General features: G+C 43.4%; 1 protein-coding gene across 1 annotated transcript in view; it reads right to left on the reverse strand.

The window, feature by feature from the left end:
- LOC311128107 (serine/threonine-protein kinase BRSK2-like) overlaps window positions 1–26,478 on the reverse strand; it is a gene marked incomplete at both ends in the record, with an annotated part of 155,288 nt that overhangs the window by 19,002 nt on the left and 109,808 nt on the right. Inside the window, 9 exons of the mRNA XM_084160079.1 lie at window positions 3,874–4,567; window positions 6,550–6,610; window positions 10,892–10,951; window positions 14,027–14,180; window positions 14,383–14,480; window positions 14,840–15,001; window positions 19,595–19,626; window positions 23,563–23,709; window positions 25,271–25,339. Of these exons, the coding sequence (XP_084016205.1) occupies window positions 3,874–4,567; window positions 6,550–6,610; window positions 10,892–10,951; window positions 14,027–14,180; window positions 14,383–14,480; window positions 14,840–15,001; window positions 19,595–19,626; window positions 23,563–23,709; window positions 25,271–25,339 (1,477 nt within the window). The remainder of the gene's footprint in view (window positions 1–3,873; window positions 4,568–6,549; window positions 6,611–10,891; window positions 10,952–14,026; window positions 14,181–14,382; window positions 14,481–14,839; window positions 15,002–19,594; window positions 19,627–23,562; window positions 23,710–25,270; window positions 25,340–26,478) is intronic.

The following is a 26,478-nucleotide window of genomic DNA, read 5'->3' on the forward strand; positions in this document are numbered from 1 at the left end:
ACAGCATTCTACAGTGATATGCCATCCCATCTGGTTTGGGCTTAGTGGGACTATCATTTGATTTTCAGGACAATGACCCAACACACCTCCAGGCTGTGTAAAGGCTATTTTACCAAGAAAGAGAGTGATGGAGTGCTGCATCAGATGACCTGGCCTCCACAATCCCCCGACCTCAACCCAATTGAGATGGTTTGGGATGAGTCGGACGGCAGAGTGAAGGAAAAGCAGCCAACAAGTGCTCAGCATATGTGGAAACTCCTTCAAGACTGTTGGAAAAGCATTCCAGGTGAAGCTGGTTGAGAGAATGCCAAGAGTGTGCAAAGCTGTCATCAAGGCAAAGGGTGGCTACTTGAAGAATCTCAAATATAAAATATATTTTGATTTGTTTAACACTTTTTTGTTACTACATGATTCCATATGTGTTATTTCATAGTTTTGATGTCTTCACTATTATTCTACAATGTAGAAAATAGTAAAAATAAAGAAAAAAAACACCCTTGAATGAATCGGTGTGTCCAAACTTTTGACTGGTACTGTACATTTCCACACTATGAGGTTGGAATAATATTGTGAAGATGATGATTACCCTTTTAGTGTAAGAGCTGTTTGAAAAGACCGCCTAAAATTTCAGCCTGTTTTGGTGGGATGGAGTTTTGGCCTATCTGGTGACACCACCAGGAGGTAAATTTGTTAATACACCAACAAGACAGAGAGTTCCAAACCTCTATGCCAATAACAGCTAATTTTCTGTTTTCTGCTCCCTACTCAGTCCATTCCCAGACAGTCCTAGCAAAATTCTTGATTGAGAAATAGCTCTTTTACTAAGAAGCTATTTTTGTTTCTTTTTGACCATTTTTTAATTCAAAACATGTACTAAATTGCTACCCAAAAATGATTTGATATTGAGATTAAAATGGCTGCATTGGACCTTTAAAGGTGAAAAGTTCAGACAAATGGGCAACATTGCTTGATTGACATCTGAGTGCACTATAGAGGGTCCAGGATGCAGTGTGGATTTAGTTTTAATCACTTGATCCTTACTATGTACATGTATATAGTGCATAAGTACAACATGAAGCCTAAAATCCTTTCCTCCTTAATCTTGTTTATAAAATGTTTTGTCTTTTACCATTGTAATACCATTATCTACATTTACGTCATTTAGCAGACACTCTTATCCAGAGCGACTTACAGTTAGTGAGTGTTATACATTTTTCATACTGGCCCCCCGAGGGAAACGAACCCACAACCCTGGCGTTGCAAGCGCCATGCTCTAACAACTGAGCTACAGGGGATCTACAAAGGTTATTCTGTATAAGATGGACTATATCCCTTCACGTTATATAAATCCTGTTAGGGAAAGGAATACCTAGTCAGTTGCGCAACTGAATGCATTCAACCGGGAAGCAGTTGTTGTGGGGGTTAATTGACTTGCTCAAGGGCAGAACATTTACATTTACATTTTAGTCATTTAGCAGACGCTCTTATCCAGAGCGACTTACAGTTAGTGAGTACATACATTTTTCATACTGAAACAGCAGAGTTTTCCACCTTGCCGGGCTCTGGGATTCTGTCCCAACGCTCTAACCGCTAAGCTACCTGCCGCCCCTTGGTAATGGAGGATTTAAATGGTCTATCACCGTGCAGCACATATTACATGACAACCTACCTACAGGCATTAAAACATTATACCACTCATTAGAAGAAGAAAAATACACCCTACAGTTCCTCAATTACATATATGAGCTTGCACACTTTGAGAACCAACATAATGCCTGTGGTAAAGCTCTGAAGCTATACGGTCCTTATAACACAAACAATCATTTTTCTCATCTTTGCTACTCTCATCGGAATGGAATAGCCATTGATTTATAATGTACAGTGGGGAAAAAAGTATTTAGTCAGCCACCAATTGTGCAAGTTCTCCCACTTAAAAAGATGAGAGAGGCCTGTAATTTTCATCATAGGTACACGTCAACTATGACAGACAAAATGAAAAAAAAAAATCCAGAAAATCACATTGTAGGATTTTTAATGAATTTATTTGCAAATTATGGTGGAAAATAAGTATTTGGTCAATGACAAAAGTTTCTCAATACTTTGTTATACACCCTTTGTTGGCAATGACACAGGTCAAACGTTTTCTGTAAGTCTTCACACACTGTTGCTGGTATTTTGGCCCATTCCTCCATGCAGATCTCCTCTAGAGCAGTGATGTTTTGGGGCTGTCGCTGGGCAACATGGACTTTCAACTCCCTCCAAAGATTTTCTATGGGGTTGAGATCTGGAGACTGGCTAGGCCACTCCAGGACCTTGAAATGCTTCTTACGAAGCCACTCCTTCGTTGCCCGGGCGGTGTGTTTGGGATCGTTGTCATGCTGAAAGACCCAGCCACGTTTCATCTTCAATGCCCTTGCTGATGGAAGGAGGTTTTCACTCAAAATCTCACGATACATGGCCCCATTCATTCTTTCCTTTACACGGATCAGTCGTCCTGGTCCCTTTGCAGAAAAACAGCCCCAAAGCATGATGTTTCCACCCCCATGCTTTACAGTAGGTATGGTGTTCTTTGGATGCAACTCAGCATTCTTTGTCCTCCAAACACGACGAGTTGAGTTTTTACCAAAAAGTTATATTTTGGTTTCATCTGACATTCTCCCAATCCTCTTCTGGATCATCCAAATGCACTCTAGCAAACTTCATACGGGCCTGGACATGTACTGGCTTAAGCAGGGGGACACTTCTGGCACTGCAGGATCTGAGTCCCTGGCGGCGTAGTGTGTTACTGATGGTAGGCTTTGTTACTTTGGTCCCAGCTCTCTGCAGGTCATTCACTAGGTCCCCCCGTGTGGTTCTGGGATTTTTGCTCACTGTTCTTGTGATCATTTTGACCCCACGGGGTGAGATCTTGCGTGGAGCCCCAGATCGAGGGAGATTATCAGTGGTCTTGTATGTCTTCCATTTCCTAATAATTGCTCCCACTGTTGATTTCTTCATACCAAGCTGCTTACCTATTGCAGATTCAGTCTTCCCAGCCTGGTGCAGGTCTACAATTTTGTTTCTGGTGTCCTTTGACAGCTCTTTGGTCTTGGCCATAGTGGAGTTTGGAGTGTGACTGTTTGAGGTTGTGGACAGGTGTCTTTTATACTGATAACAAGTTCAAACAGGTGCCATTAATACAGGAAACGAGTGGAGGACAGAGGAGCATCTTAAAGAATAAGTTACAGGTCTGTGAGAGCCAGAAATCTTGCTTGTTTGTAGGTGACCAAATACTTATTTTCCACCATAATTTGCAAATAAATTCATTAAAAATCCTACAATGTGATTTTCTGGATTTTTTTTTCTCATTTTGTCTGTCATAGTTGACGTGTACCTATGATGAAAATTACAGGCCTCTCTCATCTTTTTAAGTGGGAGAACTTGCACAATTGGTGGCTGACTAAATACTTTTTTCCCCCACTGTATATGACTAATCATATAGAAGTTAATGGGACTAGCATAAATAACCCCTCCCCCTGGTTTAATAAGATTATATCACAACGTATAGGACAGAACGTTTACTGTTAACCCTCTTGAGATTCATGCAGATATTCCCCTGTGCTAAGCGCTAACGCTAGCACTCTACTGGGAGAGTGTAAAATATATTTCCTAACAGTACAGTATGATCTGTTCTATTGTTCACCTGAAGTCTGTACAGGTAGGATTTTAAAACTCATGGTGACCAATCCCCTTGACCAGGTGGTTCCAGCATCCCAGAAGGATGTAGCTGTGAGCCAACAAAGGGTCCCATTCCTATACCCACTGTTAGTGTTTGTGGAAACCCTCACCTCTCGTCCCCCTCCCCAAGTCTCCTACCCCAGTACATTCCAGTACCTTGCATTTTCCTGCGATGGAAGCGCGGCGAGCCCAGGAAGCTGTTCTTGATGGAGTTGAGACGCGTCCTCCAGGGCAGCCCGCCGATGGAGGGGCTGGGGGGTGGCGTGGGGCTGGGGGTGCCCACCGGGCTCTCCTTGGGTGTGTGCACCGGAGTGCCCTTGGGGGTGGGGAGGGGGCTCCCCCGCGGAGAGGGGTGGGGGGTCACCTGTATGGTGGGGACAGATTTGTGACCGTTGTGGTCAGGGTGGAGGCGGTGCCGGCATAGGGGGGACATGGGTGGCACTTGAGATAGGGGGATTGAGAGCTTGGGGGGCACGGTGAGGGGTGGGTGGCGGCGTGGCCGCGGGCTGTTGGGGACACAGGGGGGGCTGCCCAGGGGTGAGGAGGGGGAGGTGGGCTCTGACTTGGGGGTGGTTGGGCTGTCAGCTGAGTTGGGAAGGGGGTTGGACCTGGTGGTCTGAAGGGGCTTCTCAGACACTTTGGGCTTGGCGGGGAGGGTCTGTGTGCGGGGGTGCATCAGGGGGGACCCCATCTTTGGCGTGTAGGAGTTGGGGAGCGGGTGTGGATGCACGCGGTTGGCCCCCCCTACCCCGTTATGGTTAAGGCGGGACTCTGGGGAATGGGTGGGGCTACAGTTGGGCGACTGACAGAGGTCCGGCGACTGGGGCGGGATAAAGAAGCGCCGGACCGGCTGCAATTGGACATGCACCGTTAGATTGACAGCGCAGGCAGCCAATGAGAGACCACGCCCAGAAGCCAGGGGACATATATAGAAAACCCCACAGCCCAATAAAGGTGGATTGCAATGAAATGGCACCAGGACAAAAACAGCAATATAGTAAGAAATGACATGGAGGAGAGGATAGGTGGAGCAAGTGACACACAGGCAGGGAGAGTGGTGAGAGTGCAGAAAGAAAGACAAGAAGAACATGCCATTAGCACAACCAGCCAACCAGGAGGCAGCAGCACCATGGGGGAGAGAAGTGTAGAGCATTACAAGCATTCATGAAGCCAAACCCAAACCAGCAACTGAAACATCACCCAAAGCTAACTGCATTAGCTTCCAGACTTCATTGGTGGAAAGCAGCCATACTGCATGCACAATGCTGTGGCATGAATGACATAGCAACTATCATGACAGGACATGAAAGTTTATGACAGCTTATGAAAACTGGCATGTTTTAAAAGTTTATGCAAGGTTTATCGGCTTTTTGTTGTGTCACTCATATGGCAGCATTATGAAGCGTCTATGATGACTGCCTTAGTGAAGTGATCCTCATTAAATATAACGCATGAGCGTGTATGTCTCTATGTGTGTGTGTATGTGTGTGTATGTGTGTGTGTGTGTGTGTATGCGTGCGTGCATGTGGGTGCTCTAAAGTTTAAAGGTCAAATTACACTCCTAAACCCTAATCCCCATGTCCCTCAGTAGAGTGATCCCATCAATGTGTGACATAATATGTAGCCTTACATAATCGGCACAATATTTATACTTAAAAAAGGAGAACTAAAATGGCATCACCAGTATCACTCATCATAAAAAATAATATGAAATAACATTTAGGCACAAAACCCCAGCTGGGGTTGCTGACAGATATAAATATTTGAAACTTTTACAGAATCCTTCATAACACTGACAGTTCCGCAAGAAGAGTCAGAATATGTGATGACTGCATGTTTGTATCCTCACTAAGGGCTGGCTTTAAAAATGCATGGCCTTAGTAAAATAATGGAGGAACTGTGCATGCTAGCTAGGAGCTGGTTTGTTGATTTGTAGCCCTAACCTTTACATATAACATGGCAGCATTTTCCAATGTATTCCCTAATCGAAGATGACTTTGATGGCTTATGTTACCGGTCATTGAACACCAAATCCCACATATGGGACTTATAATAATGGATGTGTTTACAATCTGATGAGCTGTTGGGGGAATTGAGAACTTTAAAACAAGAATAATGGGTTCCCTCATTAGTACGTAAGCCCTTATGAGGCCTCACATGGATCCAATGATACTTCACAAGAAGCCCTATGACATACAGCCTACATAGCTCTGTCATAACAATGATATAACAACAGTCGTAACAGGTCATGATAACCAACCGTATATTACAGTATAACAACTGATACAACCCATGAATTAAGTATAAATTATTAAAAATTCATCTGTGACCCACACTAATACCTCATATCAGCGTTATGTCAGGTGTCATAACTCATGCCCTGTGTTTTGGGATATCATGTCACATGACGTAGATTTTAACCTTTATTTTAAGCCTTTTCCAGAAATAGAATTACACCAAAAATGAAAGCCATTGTCTGAGGATGGTGTTGGACCATCTGACATAAAAAGAAAGTTTAAATCCAGGTCATGTGACATGACTGACCAAAACACAGGGCCCTAATCATAAGCTGTCATAGGGTATAGTGACTGGTAGCTTTACACTATTCTTATGACAGGATTATGCAGGCTTCATGTCAGATGGGCTTTCAAAGAGATTTTACCATGGATTCCTCTATGAGCTGCCTTATGTATAGCCTTATGAGTGGCCGTAGCGAGTGAATAGCAGTGTGTGCATTCCGGTGACATCCACAGCACAGCAGAGCCAGCGGTGAGGTGAGTTGGTGCGGTGCAGTGTGGGCCAGTGTGTGGTACGGGACAACCAAACTCTTACCCTGGGACTGCTGAGAGGACTAGTGGAGAGACCGGAGGACGCTCCGCTGATAGACCGTGACCTGTAGACACACACACACACAGACACACACACAGACACACACACACACACAGGGTTAAAGACATCCTCTGACAATGCAATATGTGCGCTACAACGGGAAAACACTGAACCGTACAACATGACCACACACTAGCACACCCATTGTTGGAGGGAGGACAAAAAGCATGGGGAACAAACACATATAAGCTCCAAAAGGAGTAGGATAAAGTTGCCCCTATACACTGATCTAAGATTGGTTTTGTGATTTACCCCCATAATGGTTAAAGTTGCAATTTGGGAGGGTAAGCTGATCTTAGATCTGTGCCTAATGGCATTTTCTACCTGAAGCTATTGAAAGAAGTAGAGGAAAGAGATCAGAAGATGATGAGTTCCTTAAACTAACGTAGCTACCTTGAACACAGTTGTATGTGGCTGTAGCACTTTGTACAGTATGGCGCTATCTGTACTTTTTGACAACTTTGCCCTGAGCAAAAAAGGTTGGCGGATATTCAATCATAAAGGGTAAGTAGAGGAGATTGACTCAAACAAGGATGGATAACTGTGGATGTAGCCATGGTTATTTCACCCCTGGGGAGGGAGTCTATTTAGGTTGGGATTTCTGAGCTGTTTTATTAAACACATTTCTCTCTGTCCTTCAATCACTCCCTCTCTCTCTCTCTCTCTCTCTCTCATTTCAATTCAATTCAAATGGGCTTTATTGGGAAGCAATGTTTACATTGCCAAAGCAAGTGAAATAAACAATCACAGATTAACAATTAACATTAAACAGATTCAAAAAGAGAAAGACGTTTGAAATGTTATATTATTAACTATGTGTAGTGTTTTTACAATGTGCACATAGTAGAAGTAAAAATGGCAAGGGGAAATAAATAAACAGATAAATATAGCTTTAATTTACTTTGGTGTTTGTGTTCCACTGGTTGCCCTTTTATTTTCTTATCGCAGCAACAGGTCATAGATTTTGCTGCGATGAGTGCACACTGCGGTATTTCACATAACAGATATGGGAGTTTATCAATATTTGATTTGTTTTCAAACTATTTGGGGGTCCATGTAACGCGAGGGAAATATGTCTCTCTTATATCATCGTACATTTGGCAGGAGGTTAGGAAGTGCAGCTCAGTTTCCACCTCATTTTGTGGGCAGTGTGCACATAGCCTGTCTTCTCTTGAGAGCCAGGTCTGCCTACGGCAGCATCGCAATAGCAAGGCTATGCTCACTACATAGTCTGTTTTCCTCAGCGTTCTATCAGTCACATTGGTCACTCTCTCTCTCTAACTCTCTCTTTCTCTCTCCCTCTTACTCACTCTCTTTCTGGCTCATCACGCTCTCCATCTCTCTTTTTTCTCTCTCTCTCTCTGTCTGTCAATCTCGGTCTCCCTCTTCCTCTACCTCTCCTTTTACCTTTGATGAGGCATCAGAGCTGTCCTTGTGCATAGCCTCAAATGGCCTCGTGTGTGCAATATGACTAACACAGTCACACAGTGGCTGTAGACTAAAACAACAGACAATTGAAAGGTTGACTTTTAAATACTAGATTTGGTGTAATCGCCAAACGTGTCTGTCTACACGACAACAAGACATGCAAAGCATCAGGGTCTAAAGTAAACATCTATAAATACTTCAAACATGTCAGCTACACCGTGAGTACACACACACACACTGCAAAATGTATCAGCGCCGTGTCTCTATTCTACACCAGATGAGGAGCCTTTTCATTTTTCATTTACAATTCATTAACTTTTCATATCTTCCTTCTTTTATTTCTTCCCCTTCTCTTGTCCCTCCACTGTTGTCCCTCCCTCCCTCCCTCCCTCCCTCCCTCCCTCACATCACATAGGGCCACTGATGCCAAGCGAGGTTTGGGGATTTCATTTGCCATAGACGATTTGGCTATTTTGTTGGAAACTCAAATTGAAACAGTAAATCATAGTTAAATGTGCTGCAGTGTACACGCATGTGCACTCGCATGCACGCACGCACACACACTAAGCTTCAACCTCGGGGAAGGATTTCATCCATAACCTTATCAATGCTATCTGGATTACAAAATGGCGACAGTAATACAAAGCGCAAGGCGAGCAAACAAGAAACTAAGAGCTGAGTTGCCTTTCACCGAACCGCAATGGAATCCTCCAGACAGGGCTCTACACAGACAGACATCGAGTTCACAGTAGGGATACGGGAGATTAAGTAACATTACTGCACCACAAACTACATGAAACAGTAACAATGGAGAACAGAAGAAGATTTTTGAAGGGAGACATACTATAAGCCACATCTCAAGACCACAGAGTTAAGATGCAGGGGAGTTTCCCTCAGAAGTCTCTCTATGAGCTTACCATACTGTATTCTGACATAGTAAATACTGATAACTGAGTTTATGTTGTAAAGGCATATTGAGCACATACGTGTCAAACATATATTTTGTCATATACACAGGGGCGCAACTTTCACTGGGGACAGGGGGGACATGTCCCCCCCACATTCTGAAATTGCATTTTTGTCCCCGCCAGTTTTATCATTGGAATGTGATACAAAACGAGGCAACAGTGTGCTTTAGGACCATGCGGACGCCTCCGAGCAGTCGGGTAGGCTGTTTGGAGTGTTTATCCGACTGGATAAAAATAAAATAAGAATACGAATAATTATGTCCCCCCCAACTTCTAAAACCAAAGTTGCGCCTCTGCATATACATATAGTCATATAGCTTTTATTTTACCCCCCTTTTTCTCCCCAATATCGATCTTGTCTCATCGCTGCAATTCCCCAACGGGCTCGGGAGAGGTGACGGTCGAGTCATGCGTCCTCCGAAACATGACCTGCCAAACCACACTCCTTAACACCCACCCGCTTAACCCGGAAGCCAGCCGCACCAATGTGTCGGAGGAAACACAGTTCAACTGACGACCGATGTCAGCCTGCAGGCGCCCGGCCCGCCACAAGGAGTCGCTAGAGCGCGATGAGCCAAGTAAAGCCCCCCCAGCCAAACCCTCCCCTAACCCGGACGACACTGGGCCAATTGTGTGCCGCCCTATGGGACTCCCGGTCACGGCCGGTTGTGACACAGCCTGGGGTTTGTTGTGACGCCTCAAGCACTGTGATGCAGTGCCTTAGATTGCTGCGCCACTCGGAGGCCTAAACATCGGAAATGTTATGGCGGTTCGTTGCTTATTCTGCTGCATGTTGATGTTGGGCAAGGTTAGGTGCTTTTTAATTACAACACATTATTGTACTTGTGTGTACAATCAAACACACCTCGCCAAGATCAGGTAGTCTTTCAAGCACATAATTGAAAGTAATCTGTTGTTCGATGCCGATGAAATACAATGTGTGTGTGTCTGTATGTGTGTTTGTGTGTACATGCGCATTGGTGTGTATGTGTGTGTGTGTACCACTGTATCACTCTAATTAGATAATGGAGATAAAAGACTATTCAGAGGGATGTGAATGCCTTATTTCCATCCCTGTTTGTTCTACTCTTCTTCGCTCCAGCAAAACGCCCCATCTGCATTCCCACCAATTAATTTATGCTAATCTCTCGCTGTACGGTGCGGTGGGGTGGGGGGCGGACCAGGGAAGCGTCTCTAAACTGTGTTCCTGGACACAAGGTCATCCGTGAATAGGCTTTGAAAGGAAGATTGGACCTGACGCACCGTGATGATGTAACCTCACAAATAAAACGTCAGAAGACAAACAAACACACACATGCATGGGAGCGAAGACAGACACACACCCGTTCAGGCACACAGACACACACACACAAAATGGGGAAGGAGGCAAAACAGGGAAACAAGGAAGTTGACCTAAAAATGTGGATCTGCCCTGGGACACCAAAACTACAGCATCAAAGGGAAGAGAGGGGCCAAAAGAAGGAGAGGGAGGATAAGATGCTTTTGATGTGCATGGAAGCAGCCGAGGGTATAGAGAACCTCCCTCTATCTCTTCTCTATCTCCTCTCTCCTTCAGTTCAGTCTAGGCCTGATCACATTGGCCTAGTTTACCACAGTATAAAAATAAGGGCTTTTTTGTCTGAATTCATTATCAGATAGCCGGGCAGTCAAGTGAACTTCTGGTAAAAGTTTTAGAAGAATTCTAACAGCAAGAGGTTAGATTCTTTGGGAATTCATTTTATGCAGACAAGAATGGAGCTTAGTCTTTATTTAAGTTTACTAGACTACCCTCTCAAAGGCTTATAGACTTAAACATTGTGAGAATATGAATGGGAAAACCCCTCTGCAACTCAACTGTGGCAAGACAGACAGACAAAAGTGACAAATACCTTTCTTCTTTGGTGAGGTTAGCGTTTGTGATATCCAAGCTTTTACTGAAAACAGACTTACTACAGACAGACAGAAAGAAAATAAAGAGACAGACAGAAAGACAGTCACATAAAGGGACTGATTCTAAGCATTCCCTAAAAAGTACAGATTATTGTACAGGTCATGAGTTGGCAACCTCACATTAGCTGTGTATGTGATACAGAGCTGGCTATTGCTCACAATGACCAATGCACAGTAAATAATAGTAGTCTTGAAAGGAAAAGTTAACAGAAGAAGAACAATTATTGATCATGACATGACAATGAAAACATAAAACAAGATTCACACATGACATGAATATATTAATCAGCAATTAAAAACAGATTAAACAGAGGGGTAAGACACTTTGAAGGATCATGATAATATGGGGTATTCTCACATTTGGCATACTTTCTAACAGTCGATGAAAAGTTGAAGTCTTAAAACCTCTATCCTCTTTGGATGACTCACCCGCGCAGAAAGTTGTAAACTTTTTTGCTTTTCTGTCTGTGTTAGACTGTCATAACACCCTAAGCAGCTTAATAATAAAGTTAGTGAGGAGAGGGATTCTACTGGAAGTACACACACAGCAGATTGAACTAATAGACAGAGATATCCAGCAGGGTGCCATAATATGTAGGCACCCTACTGCTACGTATGTGAATCCGGTGTGTGCGTTTGCGTTTGTGGGTGCGTGTGTGTGTGTCCATACATGCACGTGTCTGTGTTTGTTAATTTTGTATACTTTTCAGCCAGTAGTTCTGAAAGTAGCACTCACAAGACAGAAGTGGCCATCAAAATTCCATACTATGTCACATATGTGCAGATACAGTGGGGGAAACAAGTATTTAGTCAGCCACCAATTATGCAAGTTCTCCCACTTAAAAAGATGAGAGAGGCCTGTAATTTTCATCATAGGTACACGTCAACTATGACAGACAAAATGACAAAAAAAAATCCAGAAAATCACATTGTAGGATTTTTAATGAATTTATTTGCAAATTATGGTGGAAAATAAGTATTTGGTCAATAACAAAAGTTTTTCAATACTTTGTTATATACCCTTTGTTGGCAATGACACAGGTCAAACGTTTTCTGTAAGTCTTCACAAGGTTTTCACACACTGTTGCTGGTATTTTGGCCCATTCCTCCATGCAGATCTCCTCTAGAGCAGTGATGTTTTGGGGCTGTCGCTGGGCAACACGGACTTTCAACTCCCTCCAAAGATTTTCTATGGGGTTGAGATCTGGAGACTGGCTAGGCCACTCCAGGACCTTGAAATGCTTCTTACAAAGCCACTCCTTCGTTGCCCGGGCGGTGTGTTTGGGATCATTGTCATGCTGAAAGACCCAGCCACGTTTCATCTTCAATGCCCTTGCTGATGTAAGGAGGTTTTTATTCAAAATCTCACGATACATGGCCCCATTCATTCTTTCCTTTACACGGATCAGTCGTCCTGGTCCCTTTGCAGAAAAACAGCCCCAAAGCATGATGTTTCCTCCCCCATGCTTCACAGTAGGTATGGTGTTCTTTGGATGCAACTCAGCATTCTTTGTTCTCCAAACACGACGAGTTGAGTTTTTACCAAAAAGTTATATTTTGGTTTCATCTGACCATATGACATTCTCCCAATCCTCTTCTGGATCATCCAAATGCACTCTAGCAAACTTCAGACGGGCCTGGACATGTACTGGCTTAAGCAGGGGGACACGTCTGGCACTGCAGGATTTGAGTCCCTGGCGGTGTAGTGTGTTACTGATGGTAGGCTTTGTTACTTTGGTCCCAGCTCTCTGCAGGTCATTCACTAGGTCCCCCCTTGTGGTTCTGGGATTTTTGCTCACCGTTCTTGTGATCATTTTGATCCCACGGGGTGAGATCTTGCGTGGAGCCCCAGATTGAGGGAGATTATCAGTGGTCTTGTATGTCTTCCATTTCCTAATAATTGCTCCCACAGTTGATTTCTTCAAACCAAGCTGCTTACCTATTGCAGATTCAGTCTTCCCAGCCTGGTGCAGGTCTACAATTTTGTTTCTGGTGTCCTTTGACAGCTCTTTGGTCTTGGCCATAGTGGAGTTTGTAGTGTGACTGTTTGAGGTTGTGGACAGGTGTCTTTTATACTGATAACAAGTTCAAACAGGTGCCATTAATACAGGTAACGAGTGGAGGACAGAGGAGCCTCTTAAAGAAGAAGTTACAGGTCTGTGAGAGCCAATAATCTTGCTTGTTTGTAGGTGACCAAATACTTATTTTCCACCATAATTTGCAAATAAATTCATTAAAAATCCTACAATGTGATTTTCTGGATTTTTTTCTCTCATTTTGTCTGTCATAGTTGACGTGTACCTATGATGAATATTACAGGCCTCTCTCATATTTTTAAGTGGGAGAACTTGCACAATTGGTGGCTGTCTAAATACTTTTTTCCCCCACTGTATGTGCACCACGTCATTGCTCTCTCTCTCTCTGCTGTGTCCACTGAGCCGTTGGGCTTGCCATGCAACCTCATTGGATAACGCTGGGCAGGCCTCTTGCTAGCTGTCACTCAAATGTGAGGGGCTGAAGCTCAATGTAGGGAAAATGGCGCGGCACAGCTTCAAGCTAAACAGTCGCTTTCAAACTAAAGATTTCATGGCTAATTAAGGTAAGACAGTAACTCATAGATTATGCATGTATGAACTACACATTGACACATCCTTCCCAAAACGGGAGGTTTACAAATGACTTAGTAGTCGCCAAAGTTCAGGAGCATGTCTTTAATATTCAGTAATTTAAGAGTACTACACTGAGAGTTGGGACTACAGACCACTCATATTAATCAGAGGTCCTGTGGTTCTGTTATTCACTAGCTTTAATCTCTACTTTGAATGGAGAACATGGGGTGCTCTCTGAAAAGCATGTCCTCACATTGACTCTGTAGTGCTAAGTATGTACAGTCGGAGACTGCCCGGGGTGTGTGTGTGTTTGTGTGAGCATTAGTGTGTGTGTGTGTGTGTGTGTGTGAGTGCGTGTATGTGTTTACTCTGATATGTGTTGCATGTACTTGTGCATGTGTGTATGTGTGTCAATATGATACGTGTGAGTGAGTCCATGTACTGTATGTGTACATCACACCATACCTCTGTCCATGTGTGGCCATGTCGATGGCTCGTCGTACGGGTACAGGAGAGCCCCCCTCTGTGACACTCAGCACTTCCATAGACTTCCTCTCCGGCCTCCTCTTCCCATGGCGGTTCAACATGGGGGAGTCCACACGCTTCCTGGGCGGGTCAGCTGAACAGGGGTCAGGGGTCAAAGGTTAGGGGTCAGGGGAGAAGCAAGTGAAGAGAGAAAGAGAACTAGTCAGCAACAAACCAACTACATGTGTGACAGAACATCTTATCCGAGTTATGGTGTAGCTTCATTCATAAAAGGCATAGAAGGTTTGGACTAGTCTACTTATCCTACTGGGTGGGGGTGATTTGGACCAGCCTACCTATCTCACTGCGTGGGGGGAGGTTCTGGTCCTCCTGACTGGGGTACCTCTCCTTCCGGTCCAGCAGCAGGAAGTAGATCATCTTCTCCTGGTTATCACTGGAGAGACAAGACAGTAAAGTCATCCTGTCAGATGTCCTTGAAGCACCTCAGTGTGGATGACTTCGCTGACACTTCCATTTCTCCCTCCGTATCTCTCCATCCCTTTCTCCTTCCCTCTTGTCAGAGAGCAGATCTTTCGTCAGTTTGCCCTCATCTCTGACACAGCCCAGTGAGTCCATGATCTCCCTCCCTCCCTCCCTCCCTCCCTCCCTCCCTCATCAGAGAGCAAGTCTTTGGTGAGTTTGTTTTCGTCCCTGAAGCAGCACAGAGTGCACTTCTTTAACCCTTCCATCCTTACAGTCCTCCCTTCCTCCCTCACTCTCTTACTCTCTCCCTCCCATCCCTCTATCACTCACTCGTCAGAAAGCAGGTCTTTGGTGAGTTTGCCCTTGTCTCTGAAGCAACCCAGAGAGTGCATGCTCTCCAGGACGTCCGGATCTATCTCCTCAGTGCTCAGGGTTCTGATGGCCACCTTCCTGGGGACAGGCTGCTCCGGCTCTGGCTCGTTCTTCCCAGCTCTGACAGACAGGAAGAATTTACATTTACATTTTAGTCATTTAGCAGACGCTCTTATCCAGAGCGACTTACAGGAGCAATTAGGGTTAAGTGCCTTGCTCAAGGGCACATTTACGTCATTTAGCAGACGCTCTTATCCAGAGCGACTACAAATTGGTGCATTCACCCTATAGCCAGTGGGATAACCACTTTACAATTATACAAAAAATTTTTTTGGGGGGGGGGGGGTTGAAGGATTACTTTATCCTATCCCAGGTGTTCCTTAAAGAGGTGGGGTTTCAAATGTCTCCGGAAGGTGGTGAGTGACTCCGCTGTCCTGGCGTCGTGAGGGAGAATGACAGGAATGACAGGAATGACTGACAGATTTAATTTAATTTATATCCACCTTTATATGAACAGGGAAGACATATTGAGACCTAGGTCTTTTTTTCATGCGCCCTGTATATTACAATATAAATATACACATTATACACAAAATATATATATATATATATATATATATATATATATATATATATATATATATACACACACACCCTAAAATACAAAAACACAGTCATGGTAAGCACAAACAAAACATCACAAATCACCCAGAAAAACAGTTACATTCCTTCTCAAAGAAGTCCCCTATCAATACTTTAAATTGCCCGAACGGCACTATAACATCAAGATGAAATGTATTTAGAATTTTGTTCCAGCAATACGGTGCATTAAAACTAAAAGCAGATTGACCTAGCTTGGTGGAGACCCTGGGAACCTCAAGAGTTAACCAATCCTGTGAACGGGTTAGGCAACTCAGGTGTCTATACTTCAACAGCAAAGTTAGATCAGACCGAAGTTTATTAAGTAGGGCCAAAAATGGAGTAGCGTAGAGATCTACGGGTCTTTAGCGAAGTCCAGCCAACGTTTTTATACAGGATGCAGTGATGAGTATCAAAACTGTCGTCTGTAACAAAACGAAGGGCACTATGGTAGATGGCATCCAAAGGTTGATGAGTAGTAGCAGCTGCACTCTGATAAATAATATCACCATAATCAAGAACATATAAAAAGGTTGACTGAATAATCTGCTTCTTACTGCTTAGAGAAAGGCACTATCTTTAAATCGTAGTTTCTTAACCAGCTCATTCAATATGAACTTCATATTTTACAATGTTAGCAATGACAAATATACATTACAAAGCTATTAGAATTGTGAAACTACTTTACCATTAAAAAATTAATCCACCAAACATGACGAAGATATACACGGAACAAAAAGATAAACGCATGATGCAACAATTTCAAGGATTTTACTGAGTTACAGTGCACATAAGGAAATCAGTCAAATGAAGAAAATTCATTAGGCCCTAATCTATGGATTTCACATGACTGGGAATACAGATATGCATCTGTTGTTCACAGATACCTAAAAAAAAAGGTATGGGTGTGGATCAGAAAACCAATCAGTATCTGGTGTGGCCACTATTTGCCTCATGCGGCGCGGTCATCATAGAGTGGAACAGGCTGTTGATTGAGGCCTGTGGAATGTTGTCCCACTCCTCTTCAATGGCTGTGCGAAGTTGCTTGATATTGGCGGGAACTGGTCCACGCTGTCGTACACATCGATCCAGAGTATCCCAAACATGCTCAATGGGTGACATGTCTGGTGAGTATGCAGGCCATGGAAGCACTGGTTACATTTTCAGCTTCCAGGAATTGTGTACAGATCCTTGCGACATGGGGCCGTGCATTATCATGCTGAAACATGAGGTGATGGCGGCGGATGAATGGCACGACAATGGATCTCATCACAGTATCTCTGTGCATTCAAATTGCCATCGATAAAATGCAATTGTGTTCGTTGTCCATAGCTTATGCCTGCCCATACCAGAAATTCTGCAGGTGTGAAAGTCCACAGTTTTATCGGCTGTCCGGGTAGCTGGTCTCATATTATCCTGCAGGTGAAGAAGCCGGATGTGGAGGTCCTGGGCTGGCGTGGTTACACATGGTCTGTGGTTGTGAGGCCGGTTGGACTTACTGCCAAATTCTCTAAAATGACATTGGAGGCGGCTTATGGTAGAAAAATTAACATTCAATTATCTGGCAACAGCTCTGGTGGACATTCCTGCAGTCAGCATGCCGATTGCACGCTCCCTCAAAACTTGAGACATCTGTGGCATTGTTTTGTGTGACAAAACAGCACATTTTAGAGTGGCCTTTTATTGTCCAAAGCACAAGGTGGACCTGTGTAATGATCATGCTGTTTAATCAGCTTCTTGATATGCCACACCTGTCAGGTGTATTAATTATCTTGGCAAAGGAGAAATGCTCACTAACAGGGATGTAAACAAATTTGTGCACAACATTTGAGAGAAATAAGCTTTTCGTGTGTATGAAAAACATCTGGGATCTTATATTTCAGCTCATGAAACATGGGACCAACACATTTATTTTTGTTCAGTATACAATATCGTAGATTGCTAAATAGCAATGATGAACTGATATAATGTACAGTGGGGAAAAAAAGTATTTAGTCAGCCACCAATTGTGCAAGTTCTCCCACTTAAAAAGATGGGAGAGGCCTGTCATTTTCATCATAGGTATACGTCAACTATGACAGACAAAATGAGAATTTATTTTCCAGAAAATCACATTGTAGGATTTTTTATGAATTTATTTGCAAATTATGGTGGAAAATAAGTATTTGGTCAATAACAAAAGTTTCTCAATACTTTGTTATATACCCTTTGTTGGCAATGACACAGGTCAAACGTTTTCTGTAAGTCTTCACAAGGTTTTCACACACTGTTGCTGGTATTTTGGCCCATTCCTCCATGCAGATCTCCTCTAGAGCAGTGATGTTTTGGGGCTGTCGCTGGGCAACACGGACTTTCAACTCCCTCCAAAGATTTTCTATGGGGTTGAGATCTGGAGACTGGCTAGGCCACTCCAGGACCTTGAAATGCTTCTTACGAAGCCACTCCTTCGTTGCCCGGGCGGTGTGTTTGGGATCATTGTCATGCTGAAAGACCCAGCCACGTTTCATCTTCAATGCCCTTGCTGATGGAAGGAGGTTTTCACTCAAAATCTCACGATACATGGCCCTATTCATTCTTTCCTTTACACGGATCAGTCGTCCTGGTCCCTTTGCAGAAAAACAGCCCCAAAGCATGATGTTTCCACCCCCATGCTTCACAGTAGGTATGGTGTTCTTTGGATGCAACTCAGCATTCTTTGTCCTCCAAACACGACGAGTTGAGTTTTTACCAAAAAGTTATATTTTGGTTTCATCTGACCATATGACATTCTCCCAATCCTCTTCTGGATCATCCAAATGCACTCTAGCAAACTGCAGACGGGCCTGGACATGTACTGGCTTAAGCAGGGGGACACGTCTGGCACTGCAGGATTTGAGTCCCTGGCGGCGTAGTGTGTTACTGATGGTAGGCTTTGTTACTTTGGTCCCAGCTCTCTGCAGGTCATTCACTAGGTCCCCCCGTGTGGTTCTGGGATTTTTGCTCACCGTTCTTGTGATCATTTTGATCCCACGGGGTGAGATCCTTCCCAGATCGAGGGAGATTATCAGTGGTCTTGTATGTCTTCCATTTCCTAATAATTGCTCCCACAGTTGATTTCTTCAAACCAAGCTGCTTACCTATTGCAGATTCAGTCTTCCCAGCCTGGTGCAGGTCTACAATTTTGTTTCTGGTGTCCTTTGACAGCTCTTTGGTCTTGGCCATAGTGGAGTTTGGAGTGTGACTGTTTGAGGTCGTGGACAGGTGTCTTTTATACTGATAACAAGTTCAAACAGGTGCCATTAATACAGGTAACCAGTGGAGGACAGATGAGCCTCTTAAAGAAGAAGTTACAGGTCTGTGAGAGCCAGAAAGCTTGCTTGTTTGTAGGTGACCAAATACTTATTTTCCACCATAATTTGCAAATAAATTCATAAAAAATCCTACAATGTGATTTTCTGGATTTTTTTTCTAATTTTGTCTGTCATAGTTGACGTGTACCTATGATGAAAATTACAGGCCTCTCTCATATTTTTAAGTGGGAGAACTTGCACAATTGGTGGCTGACTAAATACTTTTTTCCCCCACTGTAGCAGTGAGCAAAACACATTATTACATTGCTGAACAGTAGAACGGTCCTTGGCACTTTTCTGAGAGGAGGTATTTAAAGCCTGCATTGTTAAGACCAAGCCATTTAGGAACAGAACAGAGTTCCATTAAAACTAAGAACATGATGGTCTTTTATGTTCAGGTGGTGTGTAGGGCAATTGCTAGAGTGTAGCAAAACATAGACCTCTCTCATCTGGCCTAATGGGCCTACCTTCTCTTAATATAAAGGCTGTAAAAAAGTTAGTTCGCATTCCCAAATTTAGCCTATATAAGTGCAATACTTTTATCTACTGACCCTTTGTTTGAATATTTGCTACATTTTGTCAATTTAATTTAATTTCACTGATAAAAGTGCATAGTGCATATATCTATTAGAGTATGCACAAAACAGCACAAAACAGCCAGTCGTATGCATGTACACAGAGAAAAAACACACACACACACACACACACACACACACACACACACACAGAAAGGAGCTGTACTCACATGTACCAGTTGTGCTTCTGGATCTGCTCTAACTGTAGAGACACACAGGAAGAGGAAAAAACATTGTGTTAATGACACCATGTGGAACAGGTGCTGCGACAGACAGACAGACAAGTGAACACGGAAACATGCCTTATCTGTTCTTACTGTATGCATTACGACACACTTAAGGCTTCTAGCAACAAGTCCGCTTTTACCTACTGTAGAGACAAAAAATATAATACACTATACAGTGGGGAAAAAATGTATTTAGTCAGCCACCAATTGTGCAAGTTCTCCCACTTAAAAAGATGAGAGAGGCCTGTAATTTTCATCATAGGTACAAGTCAACTATGACAGACAAAATCAGAAAAAAAATCCAGAAAATCACATTGTAGGATTTTTTATGAATTTATTTGCAAATTATGGTGGAAAATAAGTATTTGGTCAATAACAAAAGTTTCTCAATACTTTGTTATATACCCTTTATTGGCAATGACACAGATCAAACGTTTTCTGTATGTCTTCACAAGGTTTTCACACACTGTTGCTGGTATTTTGGCCCATTCCTCCATGCAGATCTCCTCTAGAGCAGTGATGTTTTGGGGCTGTCGCTGACTTTCAACTCCCTCCAAAGATTTTCTATGGGGTTGAGATCTGGAGACTGGCTAGGCCACTCCAAGACCTTGAAATGCTTCTTACGAAGCCACTCCTTCGTTGCCCGGGCGGTGTGTTTGCGATCATTGTCATGCTGAAAGACCCAGCCACGTTTCATCTTCAATGCCCTTGCTGATGGAAGGAGGTTTTCACTCAAAATCTCATGATACATGGCCCCATTCATTCTTTCCTTTACACGGATCAGTCGTCCTGGACCCTTTGCAGAAAAACAGCCCCAAAGCATGATGTTTCCACCCCCATGCTTCACAGTAGGTATGGTGTTCTTTGGATGCAACTCAGCATTCTTTGTCCTCCAAACACGACGAGTTAAGTTTTTACCAAAAAGTTCTATTTTGGTTTCATCTGACCATATGACATTCTCCCAATCCTCTTCTGGATCATCCAAATGCACTCTAGCAAACTTCAGACGGGCCTGGACATGTACTGGCTTAAGCAGGGGGACACGTCTGCCACTGCAGGATTTGAGTCCCTGGCGGCGTAGTGTGTTACTGATGGTAGGCTTTGTTACTTTGGTCCCAGCTCTCTGCAGGTCATTCACTATGTCCCCCCGTGTGGTTCTGGGATTTTTGCTCACCGTTCTTGTGATCATTTTGACCCCACGGGGTGAGATCTTGCGTGGAGCCCCAGATCGAGGGAGATTATCAGTGGTCTTGTATGTCTTCCATTTCCTAATAATTGCTCCCACAGTTGATTTCTTCAAACCAAGCTGCTTACCTATTGCAGATTCAGTCTTCCCAGCCTGGTGCAGGTCTACAATTTTGTTTCTGGTGTCCTTTGACAGCTCTTTGGTCTTGGCCATAGTGGAGTTTGGAGTGTGACTGTTTGAGGTTGTGGACAGGTGTCTTTTCTACTGATAACAAGTTCAAACAGGTGCCATTAATACAGGTAACGAGTGGAGGACAGAGGAGCCTCTTAAAGAAGAAGTTACAGGTCTGTGAGAGCCAGACAACTTGCTTGTTTGTAGGTGACCAAATACTTATTTTCCACCATAATTTGCAAATAAATTCATTAAAAATCCTACAATGTGATTTTCTGGAATTTTTTTTCTCAATTTGTCTGTCATAGTTGACGTGTACATTTGATGAAAATTACAGGCCTCTCTCATCTTTTTAAGTGGGAGAACTTGCACAATTGGTGGCTGACTAAATACATTTTTTCCCCACTGTATATACAAAGGTATCTGGACACCCCTTCAAATTAGTGGATTAGTCTATTTCAGCCACACCCATTGGTGACAGGTGTATAAAATCGAGCACACAGCCATGCAATCTCCATAGACAAACATTGGCAGTAGAATGACCTTACTGAAGCGCTCAGTGACTTTCAACGTGGCACCGTCATTGGAGGCCACCTTTCCAACAAGTCAGTTCGTCAAATTTCTGCCCTGCTAGAGCTGCCCCGGTCAACTGTAAGTGCTGTTATTGTAAAGTGGAAACTTCAAGGAGCAACAACGCCTCAGCCGCAAAGTGGTAGGCCACACAAGCTCACAGAACGGGACTGCCGAGTGCTGAAGCGTGTAGCGCGTAAAAATCGTCTGTCCTCGGTTGCAACACTAACTACCGAGTTCCAAACTGCCTCTGGAAGCAACGTCAGCACAAGAACTGTTCGTCGGGAGCTTCATGAAATGTGTTTCCATGGCCGAGCAGCCGTACACAAGCCTAAGATCACCATGCGCAATGCCAAGCGTCGGCTGGAGTGGTGTAAAGATCACCGCTATTGGACTCTGGAGCAGTGGAAAAGCGTTCTCTGGAGTGATGAATGACGCTTCACCATCTGGCAGTCCGACGGACGAATCTGGGTTTGGCGGATGCCAGGAGAACGTTACCTTCCCAAATGCATAGTGCCAACTGTAAAGTTTGGTGGAGAAGGAATAATGGTCTGGGGCTGTTTTTCATTTTTCGGGCTAGGCCCCTTAGTTCCAGTGAAGGGAAATCTTAACGCTACAGCATACAATTACATTCTAGATGATTCTGTGCTTCCAACTTTGTGGCAACAGTTTGGGGAAGGCCCTTTTCTGTTTCAGCATGGCAATGCCCCCGTGCACAAAGCGAGGTCGATACAGAAATGGTTTGTTGAAATCGGTGTGGAATAACTTGACTGGCCTGCACAGAGCCCTGACCTCAACCCCATCGAACACCTTTGGGATGAATTGGAACGCCGACAGCGAGCCAGGCCTAATTGCCCGACATCAGTGCCCAACCTCACTAATGCTCTTGTGGCTGAATGGAAGCAAGTCCCCGCAGCAATGTTCCAACATGTAGTGGAAAGCCTTCCCAGAAGAGTGGAGGCTGCTATAGCAGAAAAGGGGGGGACCAACTCCATATTAATGCTCATGATTTTGGAATGAGATGTTCGACGAGCAGGTGTCCACATACTTTTGGTCATGTAGTGTATATTCATTATATTTCTATGGGGCTTCCAGTTACTTCAATACATAGAAATAAATAAAACACATTATAGCATTAATATTAATGTTATTTGTCGAGTAGATTAAACAGATAGAAAACCATTTTAGCCAGAGATACCTAAGATGTTGGGCAACTGGGAAATCACCCTCTCCTTGACAGAAAACTCTTAACGCTGATGTGAGCGAGAGTAATCTAATAAACTGTTGGAGGAAGTCACACTGTAGCTGTGGGAGGGTTTTGAAGTGCTGCCTGTCTGTGTCTCAGATGTCTGAACCGAACAGACAGAGTCAATGGGATTACCGTCTAGAGCCTAGACCCAGAGTGGAGGTTTCCCGGACCCAGATTAAGCCTACTCCTGGACAAAAGGACATGCTAACTGTAGAAACACCATTAAAAGTGCTTTTTAGTTCAGGAATACTCTTAATCTGAGCATGAGAAACTGCCCCTGAGTGTCTTTAGTCTAAATCAGGGAAAGATGTCTCTCTTTCTCTACAGTGATAAGTGATTTCTGCTTTACTAGTACTGTGGGTGAGAGCTGGGGGAGATTCTCTGATTTATACTGTGGTAGTAAATATTTTGTGGTAATAAAGGGAGATGGAATTGTTTGGTACATTTCTATCTGCTAGGCCCTTTTGAAGTAGCCCCCTGTATTGATTAAGACTCAATTTACCTTTCACCTGAAAGTGAACAAATGTAGTATTAAGTGCATCTTCAAGCTGAAACAAGGGTGTTGTGAACATACATCTGATCCTAGGCCTGATCTTAGCCGTAGATTAGGTGGGCCATTCCCACCTCTTAGGGGTGTAAACTGATCCTAGAGCAGATATTAAGGGAATTGTCTACCTGAAATAAGGGGGTTACGAACATACATCTGATCCTAGAGCTGATCTTAGAGGAATGTACCGTGAGTCTCTTAGTGGCATCCACCTCGATCATGCCCCGAAGGAGGTTCTGACAGTCTGGGGGGATGAAGTGAGGCATATGGAACACTCCCAACTTCACCTTCTCCAGCAGGTTTCTCAGGTTGTCATCGTCAAATGGAAGGGCGCCCTGAGATTGATAAGATTTTATTTAGAATTCCAGCCAGCCAGCCAAGTGGATACACTGCATTCAAATCACCAAGGATAACACAAAAAAAGTTAACAATTTATTTCCACTGTGGTCCTCTGAACAACGCAGAGGAGCATTACTACCAGAATTATGCTCATGTTCCACTACAGATATTCGTAGGGCTGGTCTACAGGACCCACTTAAAGCCTCGTCCTGGACGAAAAATAATGTTCAACAGAGATTCCCATTTCCCAATTGAAAGTGTTTTCTAGTCCAAGACTAGGCTTAATATGTGTCCGGAAAACTGGCCATATATAATATAACTCAGTAAGTCGGCATTGGAAATCTAGAGCCATGCCAAAGTAGAAAAGTTAAAGACTGCCAGGTGATACTTTACTGTATACATCTGACAAGGACAAACAATAAGGTTATTGTTGTTAACCAAGGGAATACAGTGAATAAGTATTACTCATGGCAGTCAATGTAGGTCTATCTGACAAAGACACAAATCTTGGTTTTTGATGTTAGCCAAAGCATAGCCCTAATCTAGTCAGCCTTCAAAATCTATAATATGAATGACTTTCCAGAGACACTAGGTAAGGCAATACATGAGCATTACCCATGACAATCAGTGAAGGTCTAGCTGACATTTGAAACAGGCAGAGTATTCATACTTTTAATGATGTGAGGTGTAGTTTACGATAGCATGACTGATAGGGTCTCTTCCCATCTCAACATGCCTTCATCAGGGAGACAGAATAGATGTCCATATTGACACAAAATGGAGAAACACACACACACAGACACACACACGCAGCCTATAATTTCCTTTGTTCTCGGCTTCCCCACTTTGTCACTGTCTAATCAGAGTGGTGTGTGAATGATGGTGACACAGACTCTGATTAATGAGCATATGTGTGTCAGTACAAAGCTGACAGTCAAGCCAGCCCAGGAAATCCCTGCTCCAATCAGAAACATGATGAATCAACCAATCATATGGGGATGACATTTTCAGTCCTGATCCAATAATCTAATGTCATCTTTCACTTATATTCTATACAGACAAGAACTGGAATCACAGGCCATTGGCAAGAAGTTTGTTTTACCACATTTATGAAGTTATGTCTCCAAACCTTGTCCTGTCCCTTACCTCAAATTCCTCCCCAGGGTATTTAAAATCATAATCAAGACACTGTAGACCAAAGCCAGCGAGTCACTAAGGTGCAGCTACCCATGAAGACTTATTGTGTCACATGCAGCTACGTCCCCTGTCACTTTACCTCACGTCATACCACAACACTAACTCAACATATGCCTGAGGGACTCACAGATGAACTTATCGCACTCCTTCCTGTTTATTCTCCCTATTCTCATTCCGGTTTAGAAGTTGCGTAAGCACACAGGACTAAAAAACTAGCTAGTATGTATTTGTTATTTTATTGTTGTTTGTTTACTGCTGCGGGTCAGAGGAAGAGAGGGAGGATGAGCGTTAAGGACCATTGCAAGATGCCGGCACGTGTCAGGGTCATCGTCAGGGCAACGACAGCTGTCAATCACTCACCACTAAAAGTGCAAAGAGGATGACCCCGCAGCTCCACACGTCTGCTTTCCTCCCGTCGTACTTCTCTCCCTGAGAGAGAGAGATAGAGAGAGAGAGAGAGAGAGAGAGAGAGAGAGAGAGAGAGAGAGAGAGAGAGAGAGAGAGAGAGAGGGTGAGGAAGGGTGAGGGACAGTGAGACAGAAAGATAACGACAGACAAAAATAGAGAGAAAGAGAGTAATCGACTATGTATTTTGTATTTTGTTATGGAGGTGAGATACAGATTCCACATTATTTTTATGAACTGGAAACCTTTAAAGCACTCTCTTGGGTGAGTTGGTGCTTACAGTGCCTTCAGAAAGTATTAATACCTCTTGACTTATTCCACATTTTGTTACAGCCTTAATTCAAAATCTATTTTTTTCTCACACATACAGTAAGTATTCACACCCCTGAGTCAATACTTTGTAGAAGCACCCTTGGCAGTAATTTCAGCTGTGAGTCTTTCTGAGTACGTCTTTAAGAGCTTTGCACACCTGGATTGTACAATATTTGCACATTATTTTTTATTTTATCCTTCAAGCTCTGTCAAGTTAGTTGTTGGTCATTGCTAGATAGCCATTTTCAAGTCTTTTCATAGATTTTCAAGCAGATTTAAGTCAAAACTGTAACTTGGCCACATTCAATGTTGTCTTGGTAAGTAATTCCAGTATATATTTGGCCTTGTGTTTTAGGTTATTGTCCTGCAGAAAGGTGAATTTGTCTGCCAGTGTCTGTTGGAAAGCAGACTGAACCAGGTTTTCCTCTAGGATTTTGTCTGTGCTTAGCTCTATTCTGTTTCTTTGCATTCTAAAAAACTCCCTAGTCCTTGCCGATGACAAGCATACCCATAACATGATGCAGCCACCACCATGCTTGAAAATATGAAGGGTGGTACTAAGTGACGTGTTGGATTTGCCCCAAACCTAACCATTTGTATTCAGGACATAAAGCTAATTTATTTGCCACATTTTTTGCATTTCTACTCTTGCATTTGTATTTATTATGGATCCCCATTAGCTGCTGCCAAGGCAGCACCTACTCTTCCTGGGGTCAAGCAAAATTAAGGCAGTTATACATTTTTAAAACATTACAATACATTCATATCAGATTTCACAACATATTAAGTGTGTGCCCTCAGGCCTCTACTCTACTACCACATATCTATAACACTAAATCCATGTGTACATA

The sequence above is a fragment of the Coregonus lavaretus genome (genome assembly GCF_964263955.1).
Source record: "Coregonus lavaretus genome assembly, chromosome: 4".
NCBI classification, from domain to species: domain Eukaryota; kingdom Metazoa; phylum Chordata; class Actinopteri; order Salmoniformes; family Salmonidae; genus Coregonus; species Coregonus lavaretus.